Source organism: Bison bison, unplaced genomic scaffold, assembly GCF_000754665.1.
Source record: "Bison bison bison isolate TAMUID 2011002044 unplaced genomic scaffold, Bison_UMD1.0 scf7180017853184, whole genome shotgun sequence".
Lineage (NCBI taxonomy): Eukaryota > Metazoa > Chordata > Mammalia > Artiodactyla > Bovidae > Bison > Bison bison.
In genome coordinates this window covers 92,907-116,772 of record NW_011483757.1, presented here as the reverse complement: position 1 = coordinate 116,772, position 23,866 = coordinate 92,907, and the positions used below count along the sequence as shown (strand labels likewise).

The 23,866-nt window shown below is 51.8% G+C and overlaps 1 protein-coding gene across 1 annotated transcript; it reads left to right on the top strand.

Annotated features, from left to right (window-relative positions):
- Positions 1 to 2,045: 2,045 nt before the first annotated feature.
- SDC4 (syndecan 4) lies at positions 2,046 to 23,447 on the top strand. Its single transcript, XM_010853613.1, has 5 exons — positions 2,046 to 2,141; positions 14,732 to 14,870; positions 16,004 to 16,050; positions 17,273 to 17,465; positions 21,423 to 23,447. The coding sequence occupies exons 1-5, from the start codon at positions 2,073 to 2,075 to the stop codon at positions 21,572 to 21,574; spliced, it is 600 nt and encodes a 199-aa protein (XP_010851915.1). The 5' UTR covers positions 2,046 to 2,072; the 3' UTR covers positions 21,575 to 23,447.
- The last annotated feature ends 419 nt before the right edge of the window (positions 23,448 to 23,866 follow it).

Genomic DNA, 23,866 nt, shown 5'->3' with positions numbered 1-23,866 from the left:
GGAAATGGCAACCCACTCCAGTGTTCTTGCCTGGAGAATCCCAGGGACGGGGGAGCCTGGTGGGCTGCCGTCTATGGGGTCACACAGAGTCGGACACGACTGAAGCAACTTAGCAGCAGCAGCAGCAAGGGATGGAAAAGAGGAAGTTATTCCCAACTCTCCACAAAGTATATCAATTCATTATATGCCAACAGGGGCCAAATACTCTGCTTCTGAAGCCATGCTTCAGTCTTGGAAAGATAGATTTATATGTACGTATATCTTTATGGGATATATATATGTATATATGCCGTAAAGATATAAATATGTGCCATTGGTGTGCGTGCCAAGCTGCTTTAGTCGTGTCCTACTCTTTGCGACCCTGTGGGATTCTCCAGGCAAGAATAATGGAATGGGTTGCCATGCCCTCCTCCAGGGGCTCTTCCCCACCCAGGGATCCAATCCATGTCTCTTTTGTCTCCTGCATTGGCAGGTAGGTTCTTTACTACTAGCGTCACCTGGGAAGTCCCATATGCCATATATATATATGTGTGTGTGTGTGTGTGTGTGTGTGTGTGTGTGTGTGTATGTATACAAATATGTATGTATGTATACATCCCCTGGCACTTTGATTGTCATATGATACTTCCCCCTAATAATTCCAATAGTACTTGTACTTGGGACTTCAGAGGATTTTACCAAACCCTTCCTCACACACACACACACACACACACACACACAGAGAGAAAGTAAGGAGGACATGCAGAGGGTAATGTGAGCATGAAACTGTCTTACACAAAAGGTGGGATCTGGGAATTAGGATAAACTTGCCAGAGACTTTCCTGGTGGTCCAGTGGCTAAGACTCCAAGCTCCCAATGCAGGGATGCTGGATTTGATCCCTTGTCAGGAACCAGATCCCATACGCCTCAATGAAGGCCATAGCAGCCCAAAGAGTCGGACACAACTGAGCAGGTAACACACAAGAGCTCACATGCCACAACTAAAGATTCTGCATGCTACAACCAAGACCTTGCACAGCCAAGTGAATAAATATTTTTTTAAAAAGATGAACTTGCCAAACAGCTCTCAAAGAGATCAAACTTTTTAGAAAGTTCAATATCAAGAAAACAAATCCCTTAAAACAGAGGTCAGCCACCCTAAGACCAACAAGCCCACCCCTAGCTTGTTTATGCTCAGCCACTAAGAATGCTTTTACAGGGACCTGCCTGATGGTCCAGCCACTAAGACTCTGAACTCCCAATGCAGGGGGCCTGGGTTCCATCCCTGGTCAGAGAACTAGATCCCACATGGTGCAGGCAAGAGTTTGCTTGCCAGAACTAAAGATCCTGTGAGCTGCAACCAAAACCCAGAGTGTGCAAATAAGTAAATAAAAATGAACCTTTATTTTTTTTTTTAAGAATGCTTTTACATATTTAAAGGAAAGGAAAAAAAATCAAAAGAATCCTATCTCATGACATGTGAAAATTATATGAAATTCAAATTTCAGAGTCCAGTTTAATCAGGACACAGCCACTCTCTTTCCTTTAAGTATTTAAGGTTGTCTTTGTGCTGCAAAGCTAGAGTTTGAGTAATTGTGACAGAGACCATCCAGGCCTAAAACATTTAGCTCTTTACAGAAAAGTGCCTGCTGACTCCAGTCTGAAAACAGCCGGCGACTGTTGCCCATTTTCGGAGGGGAATGTACCCATCTGGAAGGGCGCTGATCTAAATTCACGGCTCTGGGCAAGTCCTTCCGGTCTATGGGCCTCAGTTTCCCCAACTATAAAATGGGTTTATGCACAGCTTTCTCGGGTCACCTGCTTAGCAGGGGATCGGGGATCGGGGCTGCTGGAGGCCAGAGACTGGATGGACTGAGCGGCCCGCGCCCACGGGACGGGTCCCTCGGGTTTCCAACGGGGCGGGTAGGAGCAGCACCCCGGAGGCTCAGCTTTCGCAGGGGAATTCCGGGCGGGGTGCGGGCAGCGGGGGCGGGCCGGGGCGGGGCCGGGGGCGGGGCCGATCACCGCCTATAAGAAGGGACGCGCGCCAGCCCTGGCCACCCGCCTGCGCGCCCTCTGCGGACCGTGGTACGATGGCCCCCGCCCGCCTGCTCGCGCTGCTGCTGCTCCTCGTGGGCGTCCCCGCCGCCGCCGCCGAGTCGGTAGGTGCTTGAAGATCCCCGAGTGGGGGTCGGGGGGCGGGGTGGCAGACCGGTATCGTCTTTGTTCTGGGATCCTACGGAGGGGTCCGGGGGCGGGCAATCGGGGGAGCGTGCCGTCCCCAACTAGACCAGGGAAACTTTGTTGGAAACTTTGCCCTGGGGTCCCAGGGAGGCTCCGGGGCGAGGAGTGGGGTGACCCCTCCGCGCACGGTGCGCCCCCAGCCTGTTGCGCTTCTCGCCTCCCCCCTGGCCTCAGCCCCGCCGCGGGCTCCAGGCTCGGACGTGACTAAGCTGGTGTCACCTCGCCTCCCCTCACCGTCTCGCCCCTTCCCCGGTGATCCCAGGGCAGGCTCGCGCCCTGATCCCCTCCGCGCCCTCCAGAATCCGAGATGGCCTCGACATGAAGGGGGGCTGCGTGTACTCGGAAGGGGGAGGGGTGCAGGATTCTGAGGGGCCTTGTTTCACGCACAGGGAGAGAGGACTGAGCCCTGACCTCAGGTTTGGCCTCAGCCCTGCCAGTGGCCTATGACTTTGGGCAAGGCCCTGCCCTCTTCTGAGTCCCAAAGCGTCTGGGGGACTGGGATGGGAGGTGAGCAGTGCTACTATAGGGTCAGCACAAAGCTGGGACTCTGATCTTAACGGGGCAGACTGGAGGGACTGTGTAGGCTCAGAACTTCGCCAGAGTTGAGCCTCTGCTTTCTGCCAGAAGAGCGTTTATTTCCACTGATCTGACTGCTGGGAAAACCCAAAGCACTCACCTTTGGGTGGGGTGAAGGGGGACTGGGGGAAGAGAAGGTCTCTGTTAGCCTTGAATAACCTCCTTACTGCTTCTTTACTGGTCTCCCCACTTAACAGGTCCCTGTCATAGTGTCCAAAGCCCTGGGCCCACCAGAAGCTCCATTCATCCCAACGGTCAGTTGGGAAGGAGGGAGGCCATCTCCTCTGGGAAACTGGGCCACAGAAATTTCTGAGAGAGGCTGTCTGACCCTGCCCCCCAACAAGCCTGGTCTCTTTGGTACCCTTAAACCTCTGTTTTGGGAAGAGCAAGTGGCATTTAATCTTAATATCAGTTCTCAGTGGGGCTCCCATTTCTCTGGGATGACTTAGAATAAGTCCTTTCTGCCTGGCAGGCTTCATTTGAGACCCTGAGCTATACTCCCCCTCCCCTCCCCAGGACCCCCTTCCTCGCCAGCCCCCAGATAACTGTTGCAGCCCTGAGTGATGACAGCAAGCCTTCAGTGCTTATGGAACTGTTCTAATAGCTTTCTGATAGCTGTTGTAATGGCTCTATCAACTAGTTTAGTTCAGCCCTTGTGTTTACTGTTTTAAACTCGTCCTGAGGCTAGAGAGGTTAACCAACCTGCCCAAGGTCACACAGCTGATAAGGGGCTGAGTCAGATGCAAATGAGGCAGCCAGGCCTCCACATCCCTTTTTTAATCTTTTGCTCCTATCCTGATGTGTAGTCTGATGCCACTCTGAGTGGCTGCAGTTGTGTGCCATCCTCAAAACTAGTTTAGAGTAGATAAAGAGTAGATAAAGATTTGGGGCCGGCCAGCCACCGAGAATTCGAGGGAGAAGGAAACCGAGGCCCCAAGTAAGGTGATGACCTCACCAAACTAAGAGGCACAAGCTTGTCAAAAGATGAATGGCTGAATCAGGACTCGAACCCAAGCCTGCTGCTCCCCAATGCAGCGCTCTAAACTAGGCCCTGAAGGATGTGTTGGTGTCACAGTGATGGAGGTTTCCAAAGAAACAGCGTGGCGCGTCCCACCGGCCTGTGTAGACTAGGGAAAAGGGAAAAGACCCTGGAGGTTGAAAGGTCACTGCATGGGCAGTCACATGTCAGTCTTGGCTCAGGGGTTGCGGAGCCTGCAGGTGGGGGGCGGGGGTGGCATGTGGCGAGAGAGGCAGGCAGCTGTGCCCTGGGGGCCGTCAGAAGGATGTGGTTTGGGGGAGGGCAGGTGGTGACCCCTGAGCTGCAGGAGAAGTGAGCCCTGGGCAGCTGCTTCCTGAGAGAGGTGTCCGTCTCTCCCACCCTGACCTCAGCACTCCCTTCTTGGCTAATGTTACAAGGTCTTCCACCTCGAACTGGGTCACAGGGCTTCCCCTTTTATCTCCCCTCTCAGTGCCTTTCCTCCCAGGGCTGTAGATGGAAAAATCAGACCTAGTCACGGTTGGATTAGACCACAGAGATGATCTGGTGGTCAGCCCTTTCCTTTTTTTGCAGAGAAAACTGAGGGCCAGGGAGAAGGGTGGGGCTGCTAACAGCTGTCATTTATGGAGTGCTCTCCGTAGACCAAGTCCTGGTGTGTTTTAGTCTCATGAAAGGCCTAGCATGTGGGGATTATATCATGCCCACTTTACAAGTGGTAACGTGGTACCATCTTTGGGTAGCAGAGAGCTCCCAGGCCGTGAGAATCTCTGTCCTGTCGTCCCCCTCCAATAGTGCTGTTGGGACCACTTTGCAAATTTTGGGTCTGCCCCCTGCCACCCACCATGTCCCCCTCGGTGCCACAGGTTTTGGGAAGGGAACCCAGCCTGAGCCACAGCCTCTTCTGTGTTTGGCGGGGCTTGCGGGCCTAAACCAGTTCTTCCTGTCCAGCTGGAAGCATTCCCCTGATCTACCTTCCTACCACTCCCTCCTTGGCCAATTAAAGACAGCTTTGTTTTGGGAGCTGCCACGGGACCCCCACCACCCGCCTCCTCCAGCGGTGTTGCTGCCCAGGGGCATAGACATGGCACCTGGCCCAGTCACTTCTGGAAGTGTCCCCCACCACCCCGTGTACTTCAGCTAAGAGACCTTTCTGGTCTTCTTGAAAGGTTTCTCCTTGATTGCACAGAAGTAGGGTTAGGAACGGAAGCCCAGGGGGGTCTAGGACCCTTAAGTGGCCAAAGAGAGCCCTTTGGAATTCTTAGAAGCTCAGAGAGCTGTGATAGGAAAATATTTGAGCTTTACTTTGGAGGGTGTGAGATTGGGTCTCTTTCTCTCTCTGGGTTGACATCCCCCATCTGTAAAATGGAATTTGAACTGAATAGACAGCCCTTTCCAGCTTGGATAGTCTATTAATAATTAAGTACCTATTCTTTGAAAGGGCAGTGGGAACCATAAAGACATCTAAGGCATTCACTCCCTTGAAGAAGCTTATGATTCACAAGGAGCATTAACATCTTCCATCAAATTCTGAGCCCTCATCCCCTACCCCCCTTCCACCCATGCACACAGGAACTCTGCTCTGTGGATTTTCAGTGAAATACCTGGCCCGGAAATGTCTGTATGAATGAACAAATAAATGTGTTCTTGTAACTTCACGCTAAAAGGCGCACTGAGGTTGTTTATTACTGATACAGATGCTTCCCGTGATACTGTGAGGTAGGTATCGTAGGTATTACTAGCTTCACTTTTACAGGAAAGTGATGCTCAGAGGAATGGAGGGGCCTGCCAAGGTCTGAACCAGGTCTGACAGGTCACACAGGCTGTCTGATTTGCAGGTCCTCAGAGAACATTGCACATGAGGAAGTTGGCTGGCTTTGAAGGCAGATGCCTTGGGTCCCTCCTTCTGAATCGCTAGTTGACCTTAAGCACCCATGCCCTCTGGGTCTCAGTGTCCCCAAGTCTAGAAGCCTCCAAAACCCTCTTGTAGGTCCTTTCTAGTGGGGAACAGGGAGCGCTTTCTCAGCCTCCTTGGTAAAGAGCCTACAGGAGAAGTGACATTGGGGAGGTGGGTGGTGGAGACATTCAGCTCCTGCCATCGCCAGCTCCTGGAAACAGAAGGCTTTTCCAAGGACTAGGAGTGCTGACCCGGCCTGAATGAGGGACTGGGGGAGCCAGGCTGGGCTTCGCGCCCCAGTTCCTTCTAGGGAGGAGTTGGCTGCTAGCTCTCCGAGGCCTCCCAGACTGGTGGGTGTGATTTTCAAGTGACTACTTAAAATTGGGGGAAGGGGCTGGACAGGGCTCTGTGAGTCACTGGAGGAGAGCCGTAGCTGGCCTGCCTGAGTCACCCCCATTTCCTTTCAGCCTCCTGGGGATGTTGGAATTGGCACCCCCTTTAGGGGCTGTTAAGGATAGTCAAGCCAGTGTCCAGGGCCTTGAAGAGACACACAGAAAATACGAGCCCTAGGCCCCGGACCCTCACAGGCCCTTGCCCAGCTGTGGACTCTGACAGGGTAGAGTTCAGCCAGTTCTCCAAATTGTCCTCTGCAAGACTTGTGGTTGCCAGGGTGGGAAGAGGGAGCGGGGGAAGGGATGGATTGGGAATTTGGGGTTAGCAGGTGCAAACTATGATACATAGAATGGATAACCAATAAAAGCCTCCTGTATAGCACAGGGAACTATATTCAACATCCTGTGATAAATCATAATGGAAAAGAATATTAAAATATATATATGTGTTTAACTGAATCACTTTTCTGTACAGCAGAAATTAATACATTGTAAATCAACTATACTTCAATTTTTAAAAAGTTACTTAAAACAACATATATATAGAGAGAGACCTCTGCAGAGAGTGTAGTGCTCTGCCCCTAGCCTTAAAGCAGAACTGAGGTTGCAATTGGTCTGAGCTTATGGAGCATAGTATAGTCCAGACTTGACCTGACCCCAGAATTCTCTGACGCCCTCTTCTTGGGATTGGCTGTTGGCCGGAGGGCTTTGGAACACTGATTCGGAGTTAAGTAGACCTGACTCCAGAGCTGTGAAGGCCCCCTCTTACTAGCTCCATGGCTTGGGACCTCAGCTCTCTGGTCTGTAAGAACGGGATTGTAGAGAGCCTTGTTGGAGATAACAAGGCTGCAACTGAAGCTCTTAGAATCTGGCCTGGTAAACGGGAGGCGTTCTTAGCCACGGTTCCCAGCTTTGCCCAGGCCGCCCTGATGCCAGATGGTCCTTTCCTTTTGAGGATCCCACCCCCAGAGGCCCCTTGGAAAGCTCTCTCCCCTCCTCCCAACAGCTGCAAGGTGGGTGGGGAGGAGTCTAGGGTGGGGCTGGCTGATGGAACCCAAATCTCCTATTTGTTTGTCTTAGAAGTGGGCCCTTTGCTAATTACTGGATGGGTTGATATTTAAACAAGAACCAGTTCCTGACTGCCCCACCCCTCCTGCAGGGATCAGTGGGAACCCCCCTGTTGAGCAATTTTCAGCCAGGAAGGAGAAGGGACAGGGGGCTGGGAACCTCTTGGGACGTGCTCGGTCCTGGCTGAGCGTTGTCCTGTAAGAGGAGGGCTGGAGTTGTTTCCAGCCCGGAGGCCAAGGGAATTGCAAAAAAAAAAAAAAACCCAGTGTTTGGCGGGGGAGGGGGTGCGATGGTGGATAGAAAAGATACAGTGTTCTGGAAAGCCAGTTTTCAGATGTTTTCACCTCCTGATGCCTAGGGAGTTTGGGGAAGGCATGTGTCAACAGTTGGAGCCTAATTTAACCCTGAGTTCAATAAACCTGACTTCTTGGTCGGGTTTGTTATTAACTCATGGGTGACCTTTGGGCACATCCCCTCCGGGCCCTGTCCCTGGGAGGCGAGATGACTGGAAAATGGGTACGTTTCACAGTCAGAGAAACCCAGCTCTGCGGCTCAGTCCGGGACACACAAGTTAGTTAATAAGTCACTGGGCCGGTGTGAGCCCCAGCGTCCTTTAGCAAACATGTGTGTCACTCCCGGGCCATCACAGGCGTTTGGCAAACTTCTGAGTAAAGGTCTGGCTTAAGTTTAGTTTATTATTAGCGGCTAGACAAGAGTTCTTAACCTGGGTGGCTTGAGGAGGCAGTGTCTGGGTGCAGGTTGAAAAATAAGAACCAGTGGTTGTGGTTCTTAGGGTTCAGAACTTTTCCTGCCTCTCGTAGGGCTCCAGGCGTCCCCAGAAGATCACTCTGCGATCTGATCAGCTCTTTCCAGCTTCAGCCTTCCGTGGGCCCGCCCCGGGTCAGGCCCTGGCCGTCAGCGCCCCCTCCCCGCTGCCTTACTCTGCACCTCCCCTCCCCCTCCTTCGGGCCCCGAGCTCGGCTGCCCCAGTTTTGTCTGGCACAGTGGCAGGGGCTGCTAGTCAGGTGACACCTGGGGTAATGGAAAGGGGAGGCAGGGATCGGCTGGTATGTGTGGAAAGAGTGACTCGGTGGAGCCCGGCCTGTGGGGACTGGCTGTACTAGTCCACCTCGGGGCGTGGGGGCAGGGGTGACCAACGGCTGGGACACTCCTGGCCCTGGGGAAGCCTGGCCAGGAGATGTCTGTGGGACAGGCTGACCCGATCGGGAGCAGTGGCTTCCCTGAGAGGCGGTGGGGAGGCTGGGAAGGGGCAGGAAGCCAGCACCCAGGGCGGACCTAATTGGCCGAGACAGGAGATATCGGCTTGGCTCTAGAGAACACGGGAGGCTTGTTTACGGGCCGCCTCAGATCCAGCGGGGACCTGGGATCCGCTGCTAGATTACAAGCCCGGCTTCAATGCACCTCTGTCTCTTCGGCCCCTGAGGGAGCCAGCCCCCTCCCCGGCCGTCTCCACCGGTAATCAGAACAGTGCCCAGCTTGGTTACCAGGCCTGCAGACAGAGGAAGGCTTGTCTGTTTGAGAACCGTCTTGTATAGGTGGGGAAACCGAGGCCCCGAGAAGGAATCTCCCAAGATCATCAGGCTGTTAGTGACAAGGATGCCACGGCATCAGCCTCTGGCAGGGAGATGTCCAAAGGCTCTAGAAGTTTCCCTGACCCTAACCCTTCCCACCAGCAGCTGGTGTCCCTCCGTCCTGGAGCCCTGGCTCTGGGAATGGGCTGCCCTGGGTTGGGGGAGGGGGGATTGGTGAAAAAGCCACTGGCAGTGCCAGGCCTGGCTTCTCTCCTGAGCGATTGTGTTTGGAGTAACCCAACCTTGGAGTGAGCAGGGCGGACATTTGAACCCCGCCCCACCCCGACTCCCATCCCCAGACCTGGCTTTAACCCTTCCTGGACCAGTACACCAGATCCTGTATTGGTGGTGGGTGGTATCTTCTGGTCTCCCAGATACTTTGTTCATCCTCAAGGCAGGTCAGGAAATACTCTGGGGACTCAGGGGCTCAGTTGAGTTTCAAGTGTCTCTGGTCACTGCCATTTTCTTTTTTGGAAAAGTACAGTGGTTTCTCCTCTGCCTCTCTGCTTAGAACAGGTGCTCCAAGCTGTGGGAGCTTGCACAGATCTCTGCTCATCTCTGGACCTTTCTCTCTTCCACATTCTCAAGGGGCCTGATTGGCTGTTGATTAAGTCTCTGGTCTCAGAAGCACAAGAAATACGTTTTATAGGGCATGACCCGTCACAGTTTGCAAAGCACCTCCCCGTCCACGCAGCACCCTCTTTCCAGCAATGCAACTACTTGTATGACTTTTCTCAAGTCTCTGACCCTTTGAGCACTAATCCCCTGAGCTGGAAGGAACGCAGATGGGGGTTAATAATAGCTGCTACTCCTTGAGCACCTGCTGTGTACCAGGCCATGTGCCGTGTCCCTTGCATACCCCTAATGCATTTCACTTCATCTCATCCTCCTGCAAGGTGGTACTTACTAGCCTTGGTGACAAAAAGAGGAAACTGAGGCTTCAAGATGTGAAATAAACGCCCAGGCTCGTATCGTGAGGGAGCAGCAGGGCTGTGGTTTGCTATTGGAGCTGCTTTTCCAGGTCCCCAGGCTGGTGGTAGATCTTTCCATTTCTGCCAGGATGCTGAGTCCAGATTGAGGCAGCCAGGTTTTGCTCATTCCGGGGGACATCAAACCTTTCTGAAGGACGGTGGGGGAGGACCATCGTGCCTTATCAGTGGCCCCTTCTGGAGATCTCCTGCCAGGACCCCTCTGCTGCGTTCAGCAGTTAGGGCCCAGGGTCCTCAGCATTCCTACTTCTTCCAGAATTTAACTTGCCCAGTTGTCCTTCTCATCTCACCCCCTGCCCCAGAAGAAGCGTGTCCCTGACCCCTGGGGGTTACTTCCTCCTCTGGGGAAGAGACAGGCAGGGGAGACTCCCCTCTCTTTGCCTCCCACCAGTTCACAGTTAAGCAAGCTCTGACCCTGAACTTCTCCCCAGTGCCCCAGCCAAAGTTCCTCTTCTTTCGTTTGAGCAATATCACTTTTACCTCTGTTGACTCCCTGGCCAAGGGAAGGGGTGCCCTGGAGCCCTGGCCTGGCAGCGGGTGCTGTGGATGGTGGCGATGAGGTGGAGAGGGGTAGCGTGGGTGGCAGTGAGAAGTCTGGCTCTGGCGAAGACTCAGTCTCGAGAAAGATCTCAGTTTGAATCCCAGGTCTGTTGCTTTCTAGCTGAGTGACTTCACACAAGTGACTCAAGGGAAAGTCACTTTCCGGCCACATGGGTAGAGCACCTCACCAGGCTGTTGTGCCAATCAAATGAGCTCTGATGGAAGAAACCAAGCATGGTGCCCAGCGTGTCGAGGACCCCAGCCCCTGTGCTTCTCCTGGGTGACTGAAGCTGTAAGACTTTGCAATAGGGTTGGTGACTTTCCTAGCTTCATGCCCATCACCTCAGGACTGGATGGGGGTTACAACTGGAGTGGCCGCAGCTGCCCGTGGATTTGTTGAGACCTCTGCACGCGTGATCAGTCACTTCAGTTGTGTCAGACTCTGCAACCCCATGGACTATAGCCCACCAGGCTCCTCTGTCCATGGGATTCTCCAGGCAAGAATACTGGAGTGGTTTGCCATGCCCTGAAACCTCTACAGGAAAGCATCCAGCCCCAACCCCAGTTGCCCACCAGGGCCTGCTTGTTCAGATGTTGATTTCTGTTGTGTGTCTATGAGTAGGACTTCTAGAGAAGACCTAGAAGTGGGAAAGGAAGACAAGTCTAGCCTAGGAGCCCAGAGACCTAGGTTCTTTTAATGTTGTTGTTTTTAAGAGACCTAGGTTCTAAGTCCAGTTCTGCTTCAGTGACCTTGGCAAGGGTGCTTATCTTTTCATCTGTTTGCTGGGTAATAAAATGAGATGGTTGGGCTAGGGCCTCAGCTACCTTCTGTTGGTAGGCGTTAGTCTCAGCACAAAATACACCTACGCTTTTTTTGTTTATTTGGCTGCATCTGCTCTTAGTTGTGGCATGTGGGATCTTCAATCTTTGCTTGTCCTGCAGGATCTTTAGTTGTGGCATGCCAGCTCTGAGTTGTGACATAAAGTTCCCTGACCAGGGGTTGAACCTGAGCCCCCTGCATTGGGAGCGCGGAGTCTTAGCCACTGGACCACCGGGGAAATCCTACCCTTCCTCTTTTCTATGGAGAGTTTAAGGAAGCGTCCAGGTGCCCGCCAGGGTCTGTTTATTCAGTTCTTGATTGCTGTTGTGTGTGCACGAGTAAGACAAAGATACAGAGAGACCTGAGGGCCCAGAGAGGGTGCCTGTGCGTGCACACACGTGTGGATACCCGCTCCCCAGGTAATGATGGGGTGAGCCAAGAGCAGGGTGGGGTCCCTCTCTGGTCAGGGTGGGGCCTGGCTGCTGGGTGGCCTGGTTCTTCAAAGTCACCCCAGACTGAATGGGCCTAGTCTGAAAAGAGGGTGGGGGAAGGGAGGGCTGTTGGTACATAGCCTCCACCCACACACATGTAAAGGGACGCTTGCCCACAGTCCCAGGGAGCATGGTTTCACCTTGCTGGCGTAGTCTTAGGGCTCCTGCACTCTAGGGAATTTCTCTCTTGTCAGGGGTCTTGGGCAGAGTAGGACCACTTCTGGAGTTGGAGAAGGATTGATTTTATTTATTCGCGAGCCGCGAGGCATGCAGGATCTTTCTTTCTGACCAAGGATCAAACCGCTGCCCCCTGCAATGGAAGCACTGGACCACCAGGGAGGTCCCAAGCCCTGTGCTTTCAGAGCCAGGATGGGTACCCGATGGGATCTAATCCTTGTGTGATGAGATCTGACGGGATCTGAACCATTCTTGGCATGACCTTAAGTAAAGTCATTTATGCTCTCCAGGAACCTGGTATAAAAATGAAGCGTTGTAATTGGGGAGGGGAGGGAGACTCAGAGGGAGGAGATATATGTATAATTATGGCTGATTCGCATTGTTGGATGGCAGAAACCAGCACAACATTGTGAAGTAATTTTCCCCCGATTAAAAAATAGATTTAAAATAATGAAGAGTTAGGGATGACCCGGTGACCGTCAAGGTGGCTGAACTGGGAATCGATCTAGATTTCAGTCCGAGTTTTGTTCTGACTTGGTCTTTATTTCCTGATGTAAAACAGAGATAGCCACTACCAATCACAGCCAATCAACGTGCTAATCCCAGGGGTGGTTTTCACCCTCAGTACTCAGTACCTCAGTACTTTCACCCACTAAGAGAAAGGCAGGATCCATAAATAAACAGCCGTGGCTCTTGGGGATGCGGAGGTAGGGGAAGGGCCAGCCTAAAACAGCCCAGTGTCAGGACCCCAGCCCCCGTCTTGAGTACTTGGAGCTCTGACTGGTCTCTAGGCTCCATATGCAAGTGGCCAAACTACCTTCTTTCCCTCCTGGGCTGAGTTTGACCTCCACCTGACAAGGCTCCGTCCTGGCGGAGGTAGGCGGACACTCCGTGTGCCCGTGTGTTTATGGGTGTGTTGATATATATGTGGCTAAAAGCTCGGGTGACCTATGCCTGGGTTCTGGTCCAGAGTGGCCACTTTCTGCCTGGGTGATCTTGAGCGAGCGACTTCAATTTTCTGAGCATCCCCTCAACCCTCTCCCTGCCCAGTGTTTCAGCAAATAAGAGCTATGAGGAGGACCTGCTTCAAGCTAAGTGCTTAGTTTGGTAAGCTGCCTAGATCCTGATGTTTCCGATTCTGCCCCCCACCCCTCCCGCCTCCCCTGGGGGAATTTGCAGCAGGAGGTGCGGATGGGAGCCCAGGGACCCCGCCCTAGGTGCAGGCAGCTTGCGCAACCACAGAGGAGCCATTTTCTGGAGCTGCCAAACTAAAGCCACAGGCACGGGGCTGTGTGGGGGCTGGAATTCCAGCGCCAGCAGCTCCCCAGCTCCTGATTCCCGAGTCATGAAGTCATCCCTCACCAGGGCTTAACCCTTTCTCGCTCCCCACCCCCACGTGTACCAGGCGTTCAGCGGAGATTCTCCCTTCCGTGGTGGGAGGGGAGAAATCTCCCTCCCAGCCTGACCTCCCTCCCGGGAATCCAGCTGCCCCACACAGACAGACAGACAAGAGTGGAAGGAGACCCAAAAGTCTGCTTCCACCCACCTCTCCCCGGAAGCCTGGGCCTCTCCCACAGAGGGTAACCTTGTCTTAGGGACGGATGTTCCTTTCCAGGCTGGCTCTGTGTCACTGGTAGGTCTCCGCTGGGTGGAGGACAGCGTGGGGCAGTCCGAAACAGAGCCTGGCCTCTTTTCTCTGAGTGTGTAGCTGACTCACCGTGTGACCTTAGGCAAGTCGCTGTAGGAGGGCTTAGATTCTTTCCCTTTCTGTGAAATGGGAGGGCAGGACCTCCCTGGCCTCCAGCTGGTGTTCCGTGGTTCTGAGCAGACCCCGCCCCCCTCCACACCTCCTGCAATTAGGGGGTTGGGGGGAAGAAGAATGTTTGGGGCAGAGGGTTTGTATTGACCTAATTTGCCACCCTGACTCTTCTGGGAAATGGTAGGCACTTGAATGTTTGAGTTCATTAGTGAAAGAATGAACTTTGCCCTGGGGCTGCTGTTCTTGTGGGCAGACAGAGCCTCAGCCCAGAAGCTAGCTGGGAGGGTGGTGTGAATCCCAAGTATTTTTGACTCTCTAGGAGCTTGGTGGCTGATGTTCTGCAGGTCCTGGGGCCAGCTCTGCCTTCCTGGATCTTTCATACTTTCCTTGTGAAAGCTTCTCAGCGGCGGTGGACCTGAGATTCTAGCTGGGGATGGCTGGGGCCCCCACACGTGGCAGCAGAGGGGTACTTAGGAGTGCTGGAGTGGATAGTTCATGAGAGCAGGGACGGGGCTCCACACCACACGGCTGCAGCATGGCTCCGTGGGAGATGTCTGGAAGGCTGAAGACACGAGTGTGCTCACGTACACGTGACTCACCGGGTTCCGGGCAGCGCCCTGACCCGAGGCTGTCCTGGGACGTGAGTGAGCCAGCCCTGCCTGTCCCAGCCTGGTCTGACTCAGCTGGGAAAGATGTCCGGGTCAGGGCAAAACCAGAGCCAGCAGCCCTCTCCCTGCCGTGGGTGAATCATCAGTGACAGCATCAGAGCACCCCGGAGCGTGGACTGGGAACGCTGGCTCTGAAGTCAGTCTTCACTCCGTCTGCTCCCACGAGTCACCCAAAGAAAATGACTTAATGTCTTCAGGGCCCAGTTTCCTCGGTTGTAAAACAGAGGTGAAGACTGGTCTTTAGAGTTATTAAGAGCAGGTCCTCTTTAGAGTTATTAAGAGCAGGTCCTGGCCTATAGCAAGTGCTCAGTATAGGGTACCTAGCATATTTATGTTCTGATGATGCTACCTTCATTATTTTTATTAGCCCAGAATGGGAAAGGGTTTTGTCTAAGGTCACACAGCAAGTTTGGCACTAGCCTGATCCCTTCCAGCACCCCAGCTCCCTTTCTAAACACTCGCTTCACTGCCTTGCAGAGTTCGGGGGCCGCTAAAGAGCATTGGGGGGGAGCTACCGGTTGATGTGTCTCCTGTTTTCACCCTAGATCCGAGAAACTGAGGTCATCGACCCTCAAGACCTCCTAGAAAGCCGATACTTTTCCGGAGACTTACCAGATGATGAGGACGTCGGGGGGCCCGGGCAGGAATCCGATGACTTTGAGCTGTCTGGCTCTGGAGATCTAGGTACAGAGGAAGTAGGGGGCTGGCCTGGGGCTCAAGGCTGCAGAGAACTTGTCTTTTACAAGGGTGACCCCACTTTGGGGTTTGAATTTTCCTATTGTGTCCCTCCCCGTTAAAAAAAGATGGGGGAAACAAAAGTCACCGGATCAACCCACCCCTGAGACCCTTTCCAGGCAAGCTGATTGTTGCTCCGAGTCCATTTGTAGTGGAAAACCAGCCCAAACCTGTCCGCCTTTGGACAGGATTGGGTGGGAGTGGGCGTTGGGAAGAGAACTGAACTGTGGCCTGTTTTCCTTCCTTTGAAAAGCAAAGGGAGCTCTCAGGAGCCTGGGGGCGGGGTGGGGAGAGCTGTGGGTGGGAACCGAGAACCAACCCCTGCTTCTGCAAGGTTGGGATTGGGAATCGTGAAGGGGCCTTCTGGGGCAGGGCCAGGGGCCCGCGACTTTCTTGGTCACTTCCTGGCCCTGGCTGCCAGGCTAGACAGAGCTACTGAAAAGCCTCCCTCCTCTGTGTGGGGTGGTGTAACTATCTGAAGTTTGAGTTCTGGAGCCACATAATCCTGAGTTCAGACTGCCGCTCTGTGACCTCTGAGCCTCCGTGTCCTAATCTGTAATGTGGGAATAGAAGCGACTGTACGTGTGGTGGTGATTAGACTGAGTTAAAAGCCCTGGGCACTTAATGCATTCTCAGTAAATACATTCATATTGGAATTTCTAACATTTACTGTTGCAATCTAGAGTCTTCTCAAATGAATCTCCTGGGAATCTTGTTAAAATCCAGATTTTGATTTAGTGGCCCCTGAAATTCTACATTTCTAACCCCTCCTGGGTGATGTTCTTGGTTCTGGGATCTATAATGAGCAAGGATTTAGAGCTGACAGAGCACCTGCCCAGTGACCGGCTCAACATTCACATGAAAGAACCAGGGAGGCAGGTCACAGGAGCTCCATTTTACAGAGGAGATGACTGAGGCTGGGGTGGGAATGATCACCTGCCAGACATATGCCGGACATATGCTTGTTACCTGTTGAGCACTTGAGGGCCAATTGTGAATTAGAACTCCCACCAGCCATGGCTGTAGGGGTCATCAACCTGGGGGTGACTGACTACATTCACACAGCCTTTCTGACCTTACAGATGACTCAGAGGACATCCGGATCTTCCCAGAAGTGATGCACCCCTTGGTAAGTAGCTCCTCACTTTGGCCTCTCCTTTTCTCAGCACGTGTTGAGACAAGCAGAATAAATTCGAGTCTGACCTCATTCTGTAAAAAGGCTTTTATCTGTGGCCCTGAACTCTTGGGACAGGCACAGCTAAGGGTCACAGGTAGACCTTTTTCTCTGTAGGGATAATCACTAAGTGATAAACACTTGCATGTGTTTCCACTCTCTTTTGCTTTTTTAATTGTTATTTCACTTATTTATCTGACTGTGCTGGATCCCGGTTGTGGCACTTGGGATCACGCGGGATCTTTAGTTGCAGTAGGTAGGATCTAGCTCCCTGACCAGGGACTGAACCCAGGCCCCCTGCATTGGGAGCTCGGAATCTTAACCACTGGACCCCCAAGGAAGCCCTTCCAGCCTCATTTTTGTGTGCATTTCTAGGTATTTCCCAACATTAATATCAAGTTACACATACCGTTCTATGTACTGCATTTTTCACTTACAGTGATCATGAGTATTTCCCCATGTAACTCACTGTTTTTCCTATTCATTTTTATAACCTTCATAATCAGAGTTCACCCAGTTGCCCTTACCTATGGGAAAGTGGTTTATGATTTTTTTGACATCCTATAACAACAGTCTAACAAGCGTCTTTTACACAAATCTCTGATTAGCTCCTTAGGACAGAGTCCCAGAGGCAAACTGCTGCATTGAAGGGCAAACTGTTTCTACAGTTTTGCCAAACCACCCTCCGGGATATTACTCTAGAACACCTGCTTCCCTGTGCCCTTGGTCACATTATTCATTCCCCACTGGGGATAGATTTACTGGAAACGTTGGGCTTCCCTGGTGATTCAGATTGTAAAGCATCTGCCTGCAATGCAGGAAACCTAGGTTCAATCCCTGGGTTGGGAAGATCCCCTGGAGAAGGGAATGGCAACCCACTCCAGTGTTCTTGCCTGGAGAATTCCATGGACAGAAGAGCCTGGTGGGCTGCAGTCCATGGAGTCGCAAACAGTCGGACACAACTGAGCAACTAACACACATAAGAAAAGTTGAGGGTAAGGATTTGACAGCGTGATTGTTGAGGGGTGGTTGCTCACGTCTGCTCTGGGACCACGTGGTTTGGCCGGCAAGAGGCAGAACCATTCCCCGCCTGGCTGAATGTCCCTACCCCCTGCCTTGGATCCTCCTCCCCACAAACCACACTGAGTGTTGGTCTCTTCTCCTTTCCACCATCCAGGTCCCGATAGATAACCACATCCCTGAGAAGACAGGGAGCGGAGTTCCCACCGAACCCAAGGAACTGGAAGAGAATGAAGTTATCCCCAAGAGGTCGTCCCCTTTTGATGGGGACGAAGATGTGTCCAACAAGGTGTCCATGTCTAGCACAGCCCAGGGCAGCAACATCTTTGAGAGGACAGAGGTGCTGGCAGGTAAAGTCCCGGGCTTCCCGCAAGATACCTCAGAAGGGGAGAGGGCTTGGGCAGGGATAGTGCTGCAGGCAAGGATGCCTCTGGCCCAGTGGTCCCTGACCTTTTTGGCACCAGGGACCAGTTTCATGGAAGACGGTTTCTCCACAGACGGGATGGGGTAGGGGTGAGATGGTTCAGATGGTAGTGGGAGTGATGGGAGCAGATGAAACTTCGCTTGCTCATCTGCTGCTCGCCTCCTGCTCTGCAGCTGGGTTCCTAGTAGGCCACTGACCAGTAACAGCCCAGGGGTTGGGAACCTCTGCTCTAGCCTGTTAGGCGATTTGGTACCCCTTCCTTGCAGCCACTAGGTGTCCTGGGGCCTTGAAGGATGACCCTTCCTCTTAGAGGTGGCTCTGACTATGTGTGTAGCCTGGCAGACCGAGAGCAAGAACTGCATATCAGAGGCTAAAAAAATAATAGATGTTGTGTCGTTCACTTGCTGTAAATCCTTTTCTATTTACAAAGCACTTTCCCAGCCTGGGTTTGGCACCTGGGATGTTAATTATTAAAAGTTAAACTTCCCGTGAAAACTTCCCCTTGAAGCCCAGAGGCTCCTTTGAGTTGGGCTGGCTTCCCCTCCCCCTACTGTCACCTGGCAGCCTGGTGACCTTGGCTGAGACGCTTTCCAGCCTCAGTTTTCATGTCAGTAAACGGCCACCATGCTACCTCCTTGGGTTGGTGTAATAACTTTGTGAAAAATAGAATCTGAAATAACTTGGCGGACTGTAACATGTTTGTTTGCACTGTTCCCAGTGGTAGATGGTGTGTGTGTTAGCCCTTCAGTCGCATCCAACCCTTTGCAACCCCTAACCCTAACCAGCCAGTCTCCTCTGTTCATGGGATTTCTCAGGCCAGAATACTGGAGTGGGTAGCCATTCCTTTCTCCAGGGGACCTTCCTCACCCAGGGATCGAATCCGGGTCTTCTGCATTGCAAGCGGATTCTTTACCAGTTGAGCTACAAAGGAAGCCCAAGAATACTGGAGTGGGTAGCCTATGCCTTCTCCAGTGGATCTGCTCGACCCAGAATCAAACTGGGGTCTCCTGAATTGCAGGCGGATTCTTTAACAACTGAGCTATCAGGGAAGCCCCATAGTATATCGTATAGTATAGTATATGGCATAGCATAGCATAGCATAGCAAGTAGTAGGTGGCCCGCAGGGAAACTTCCTGTGCCAGATTAAGAAACTAACACTTAGAGAGAGTACGTTTGGCCTCAAGTGGGAGCCACAGGCTTCCTGACTAATGTTCTATGTGGAGAAAGACGTGTCCCAGGGTGAGACTTCAAGGATGGCTCTGTCTAGCCTGACTATGGGGCCTTTGGCTGGGGTGGTAACTGGCTCTTTCTCTTCTTCCCCAGCAGCTTTGGGGGTCTCCAAAACTGGATTGGGGACTTTCTCAGAGGGGACTCCCTCTCTAGCCAGGTTTTTACAGGCCAAGGGCCAGTCTGGATGAACCAGCCTAGTGAGGAGGGCACCATGGGTCCAGACTGGCTTACTCCTGTCTCCTGGCAACCAGCTGGGCCAGCAGCTCTGAGGAGGCTGGAAGTGCAAGGAAAGAGCCCTGTGTCCTGCCTCCCTCCGGGACAGATAAAGGATCTTGCCTGCATCTTGCAGGGTATAACCCCCAGTAGGCCCAGCTCAGCCCTGACTCTGGCTTCCAGGTCCCTGAGTCAGTGTTCTTTGAACTTTCTGTGTGATGTGAGTGGGGTGGGGAAACTAGAGGGCCCTTGGAGATTTTTTAGTCTTATAAATTTCAAACTATTTGGTAGAAGTCTTTTCGAGGTAAAACCCGGCCCATCTTTCTTCACCCACAGAGTTTCACTTTTAGTTGGTGGATGTGGGATTAGCATAAGGTTTTGCTTTCACCAAACAGTGGTTCTACTGCTTTTAAAGAAAAATGTAAAAACCACTGATCTAGTCCAAGTAACTGTTTCTTAAAACATGGGAGACTCAGGCCTAGAGAAAGCAAGCCACTTGCTTTAGGTCACATAACAAGTGAGAACCAGTCATCTCTTAATACTTCCAATGGAGAATGACACTTGTGCAAGATCTCCATGTAAAAAGTTATATTGTTGAGATAGCTGGGGTGAGATCCTCAATTCCGGTAGCTTTTAAACAGTACCTGGGGGCGCCGGGAATGTGGAATTCCCTGGTGGTCCAGCGGTTAAGACTCAGCATTTCCCCTGTAGGGGGCATGGGTGCTATCCTTGGTGGGAGATCTAAGATCCTATAAGCTGCACAGCACAGCCAAAAAAAAACCACCCTGGACCCTGGGAGTTTATCAAGTGCTTGCCATGTGCCATATGACTCACACGCCCCCTCATTGAGTCTCCACAACACCCCAATCTGATACGTATGGTTATCTATACTCTTACAAATAAGGAAAATGAGGCTCCAAGAAGTCTTATCTCTTATCCAAAGGCACAAGACCAGACAAGTGGTGAACCTGGCATTGGAACCCAGGACCACAGTCACTTCTGAGACTGTCCTTGGGCCTTGATCTTCTGGGGACTCCCAGCACAGACCAACGGTCTAACAGAACAGATATCAGAGGGAGAGGCGATAAGAAATGGGAAGGGGGTTGATACCTGATGGTCCGTATCTTTTCTCTGGTATTTCTTGGGGGCACTGTGTTGCTGCTTTTTCGTCGTTTTAGCCAAGAGAGAACCTTCCTTGGCTCCCCTGCCACTGCGTCCCCATTCTGTGCGTAGATTTGGAGTGTGTGCAGGGGCGGAAAATTAATCTTCTTAGACTAAGACCGAATTAGGGAACTCAATCTGTCACAGGAAGGATTCTAGGAGACATCCCTGCCCCCTCAACAAACAGGAGTGAGCCCTCCAGGGTGCCTGGGGTCATACAGAGAATATACGTTTACCCGATGTGAGAAACTCGCATCTGCTCTTGGCCATTGCTCCTCTCTGAGCCCAATGGAATAATTTATTAAACACCCACTGTTGTGCCAGAACAATTCAGGGTGGCAGGGACACAGATACAAACCACAAAAAGTCACAATTAATGAATATTGAGTATATGCTATGCATTATTCTGAGCTCTTTTAAGGGGATTGATTTATTTCAACCTAGGGACAAACCTATAAGAAAGGTACTATTGTTTCCATTTTACAATGAGAGAAATGAAGAAACTTGATTATTTAGATTCCATTGCCAGTAAGTGGCAGAGACAGGAATAGAATGTAAGCCTTAAGCACTGAGCTTCATATGTGCGGACATATATCAGGTATATAATTTGGTTTTTTTTTTGCCACACCAGCTGGCATGTGGGATCTTAGTTCTCTGACCAGGGATCAAACCTGTACCCCTTGCATTGGAAGCACGGAGTCTTAACCACAGGACCACCAGAAAGTCCCAAACCACATGTGTAATTCTTTATAACATAGGAGTGTGGACACACGCACATGTTGTAACTGTGTATAGTAGCATATACCTGCGTGTGTACAGAGTGTGTACACCCGATCGGGTATAAGTGTAGGTCTGCATAGGGATGTGTGCACGCAAGGTCAACTAGAGAGCTCCCTGTGCTAAGGACTGTGGGGTAAGTAGGTCTAAGGGGGATTTCCACAGCCTTCGATTTTTCTGCTTCCTGGCTCAGGGCTGAGCTGTTGCTGGGGAGTTGGCCTCGTGTTGGGAAAGAACCTGGCTTTGGACTCCAGCAATGTGGGTTGGAAGGATGCCTTTGTCACTCTGGTTCTGTGGTTTTTTTAGTCCTTTAGAGTGACTCCCTTCTCATGAATGAGATGGTGAGGATCAAATTCAGTAAGGCATCAGCAGAGTATGCCCCTGGGCGTGATGGTGAGGGTGTCCGGGGGCCAGAGAACCAACCGAGCAGAAGCGGCCCGTGCGCCCCGAGGTCCCGACGGGCCGCCAGCCCTCACCTCGCTGCCCCCTCTCTCCTCTCCAGCTCTGGTCGTGGGCGGTGTCGTGGGCATCCTGTTCGCCGTCTTCCTCGTGCTGCTGCTGGTGTACCGCATGAAGAAGAAGGATGAGGGCAGCTACGACCTGGGCAAGAAACCCATCTACAAAAAAGCCCCCACCAATGAGTTCTACGCCTGAAGCTTCCCCCGGAGCACCTACTTGGACTTCAGGGGGAAGGGACGCTGAAGGATTTTGAAGGGTGGATGTTCGGGGAGGGGGAGGGCAACCCAGTCCTGATCTATCAGCATCTCCCGCTCCGATTACAGTTTCAGTGTCAGAAGAGACATCACCTTCTACTGTTCCTGCTTGCCTCTTGATTCTCTGGGCCTCCACTGTCCCAGCAGAAAAACAGGGTTAAACTTGGCCTTTCTCAAGGCAAGTCTGGGGTTGGATCTGTTTCTTCATCTTCCCGTTTAGAATCTAGGCCCAGCTTAGAGCCTGTATGAACAGGTCTGATCCAGAGTCTTTCTAAGCCATTGTACAAGTCCTGCTGGAGGTCAGCCCCCCACCTGCCAGCCTTCCCCCCTGCCCCGCTTCCACAGCCTGGCCCCTGGCCAGGAGCTGGGAAAAGGAACCAGAACCATCTGTCTGCACCTTGAGATGTGTCCATCAGAGGCATCTGCAGCCACACTACGGGAGTCTGTGGTACACCTTGGGCCATTCTAGGCTCTTCCAAGTGACTTTTGGAAGTCATCCTTTTTTATGTGGGGAGAGGAGCTGAAAATTCATCCTGAATCAGACTTGTAGAATATTCTTAAGTCTATTTTTAGTGGGGTATTTTTTTTTTAATGGTTCATTCCTTTGTACAGAGCCTCTCTCTTTGGGCAAGAGTACACAGAAACCAAGGCTTTCTCTGCCCTCCTGCACCTTTCCACAGTACCTGCTAAGTTTGTATTTAATGGTGTTTTTGTTTTGTTACTCGAAAATGAGACAAGAGTTGGAGATATAATTTTTATTAATTTTTTTTACTACTATTTATAGCTTCAGACAGGGCCTTTCTTTCCCTCTTTTGCCTTTTTTCTTTTTTTCTCCCCCATGCTTTTGTTTTTTTAATTCTTCCTACTTCCCCGCTTATGACCTTGGCCCTTTCTGAAGCTGCTTCCTCTAAGAAGCTTTTGCTGAAATATAGGGTTGTTTTTTTTTTTTTTTTTTTAGCAGATCCCAAACTATAACGTAGGGGATGGTGGGATATTTGTGTCTCTTTCATGTAATATATTATTATTCTTCCTTGGTTCTAGAAAAATAGATAAATATATTTTTTCAGCAAATAGTGTGATGTATTCCTGTGTGAAGTTGGCTGGGTGGTTGAGTGAGTGAATGTTTGTGGGGCTGAGTGGATTTTTGCCTTTTTCTGGTCCTGTTTCTTGGTGCCTTCTCCCGACTGGGCTAGAAACCTTCTCTCTAGCTTCTGCTTTGAGCCCAGCTGGGGTACCTTCATTTGCGATCTCCAAATTTAAGAGAAGATCGGAGAGCTGTGCTATCTAACATGGCAAGTGCCGGCCACTCTGAAATCAATTAAAATGACAGGAAGTTAAAGTTCATTCCTCAATTATACTAATCCACATTTCAAGTGCTCAGCGGCCACGTGGGGCCGGTGGCTGGTGTACTAGACAGACCAGTAGAGCCCACTGGCATCTGTTGCCTGCACAGCTTGAGAACTAAACTGGTTTAATAAGTCACAGGCTCAGCCTGGTTAGGATGACCTTTGTCCCTCTAGACAAAGGGGGACTGGGAGGGCTGATCAGGGCCTGGCTCTGGGGCTTATCCTATGCAGAGAGGAGAGGCCTAGTGGCTCAGGCTGGCCAGACCACATCTCCTGACCCCATGGGGGTACTGGGGGGAATTACCCTTGCTTCCCTCCCCTTCTGTGACCCCAGGGTCCCAGCTGGCTGGGTCCTCTTCCTCCCCCCATGTCCCTTTTCCTCTGGCCATGTTGGGAGTGAGCACCTCACATTGTTGTCTGTTACTGATTTTTTTGATAAAAAGATAATAAAACCTGGTACTTTCTAGATTGCCTGCCTTCATCATTTCAAAGCTCATCAGACGTCATCCTTTCCCTTGATCTCAGCGGATCCTGAGATAATTGCTGCCAGACACCGGAAGGCAGAGATACATAAGAAGCCAAGAAAGGGCCCAGAAAGGAGGGAAGAAAGTCAGAACGTGCACACCGTGGCCTGCGGCCATAGCCTGCCTACCTCGGAGATTTGTTTAGGCGGCCCCGTGTTTAAAAAACAAACACAGAAATCCTTGGATTCCTTGCCAACTATGGAAGTGAGGATGTTTCACATAAAAATCCAGATTCCCTGTTTTTCTTTTGCGGGGAGAAGGGAAGAAATCAAGAATTGGCAACTCAGGTAACCATAGGGAGTTGCATATAGGCGGGTCCCCACTTTAATGCAGGCTCTCTCCTTTGCCAGTCTGTCCATCTGC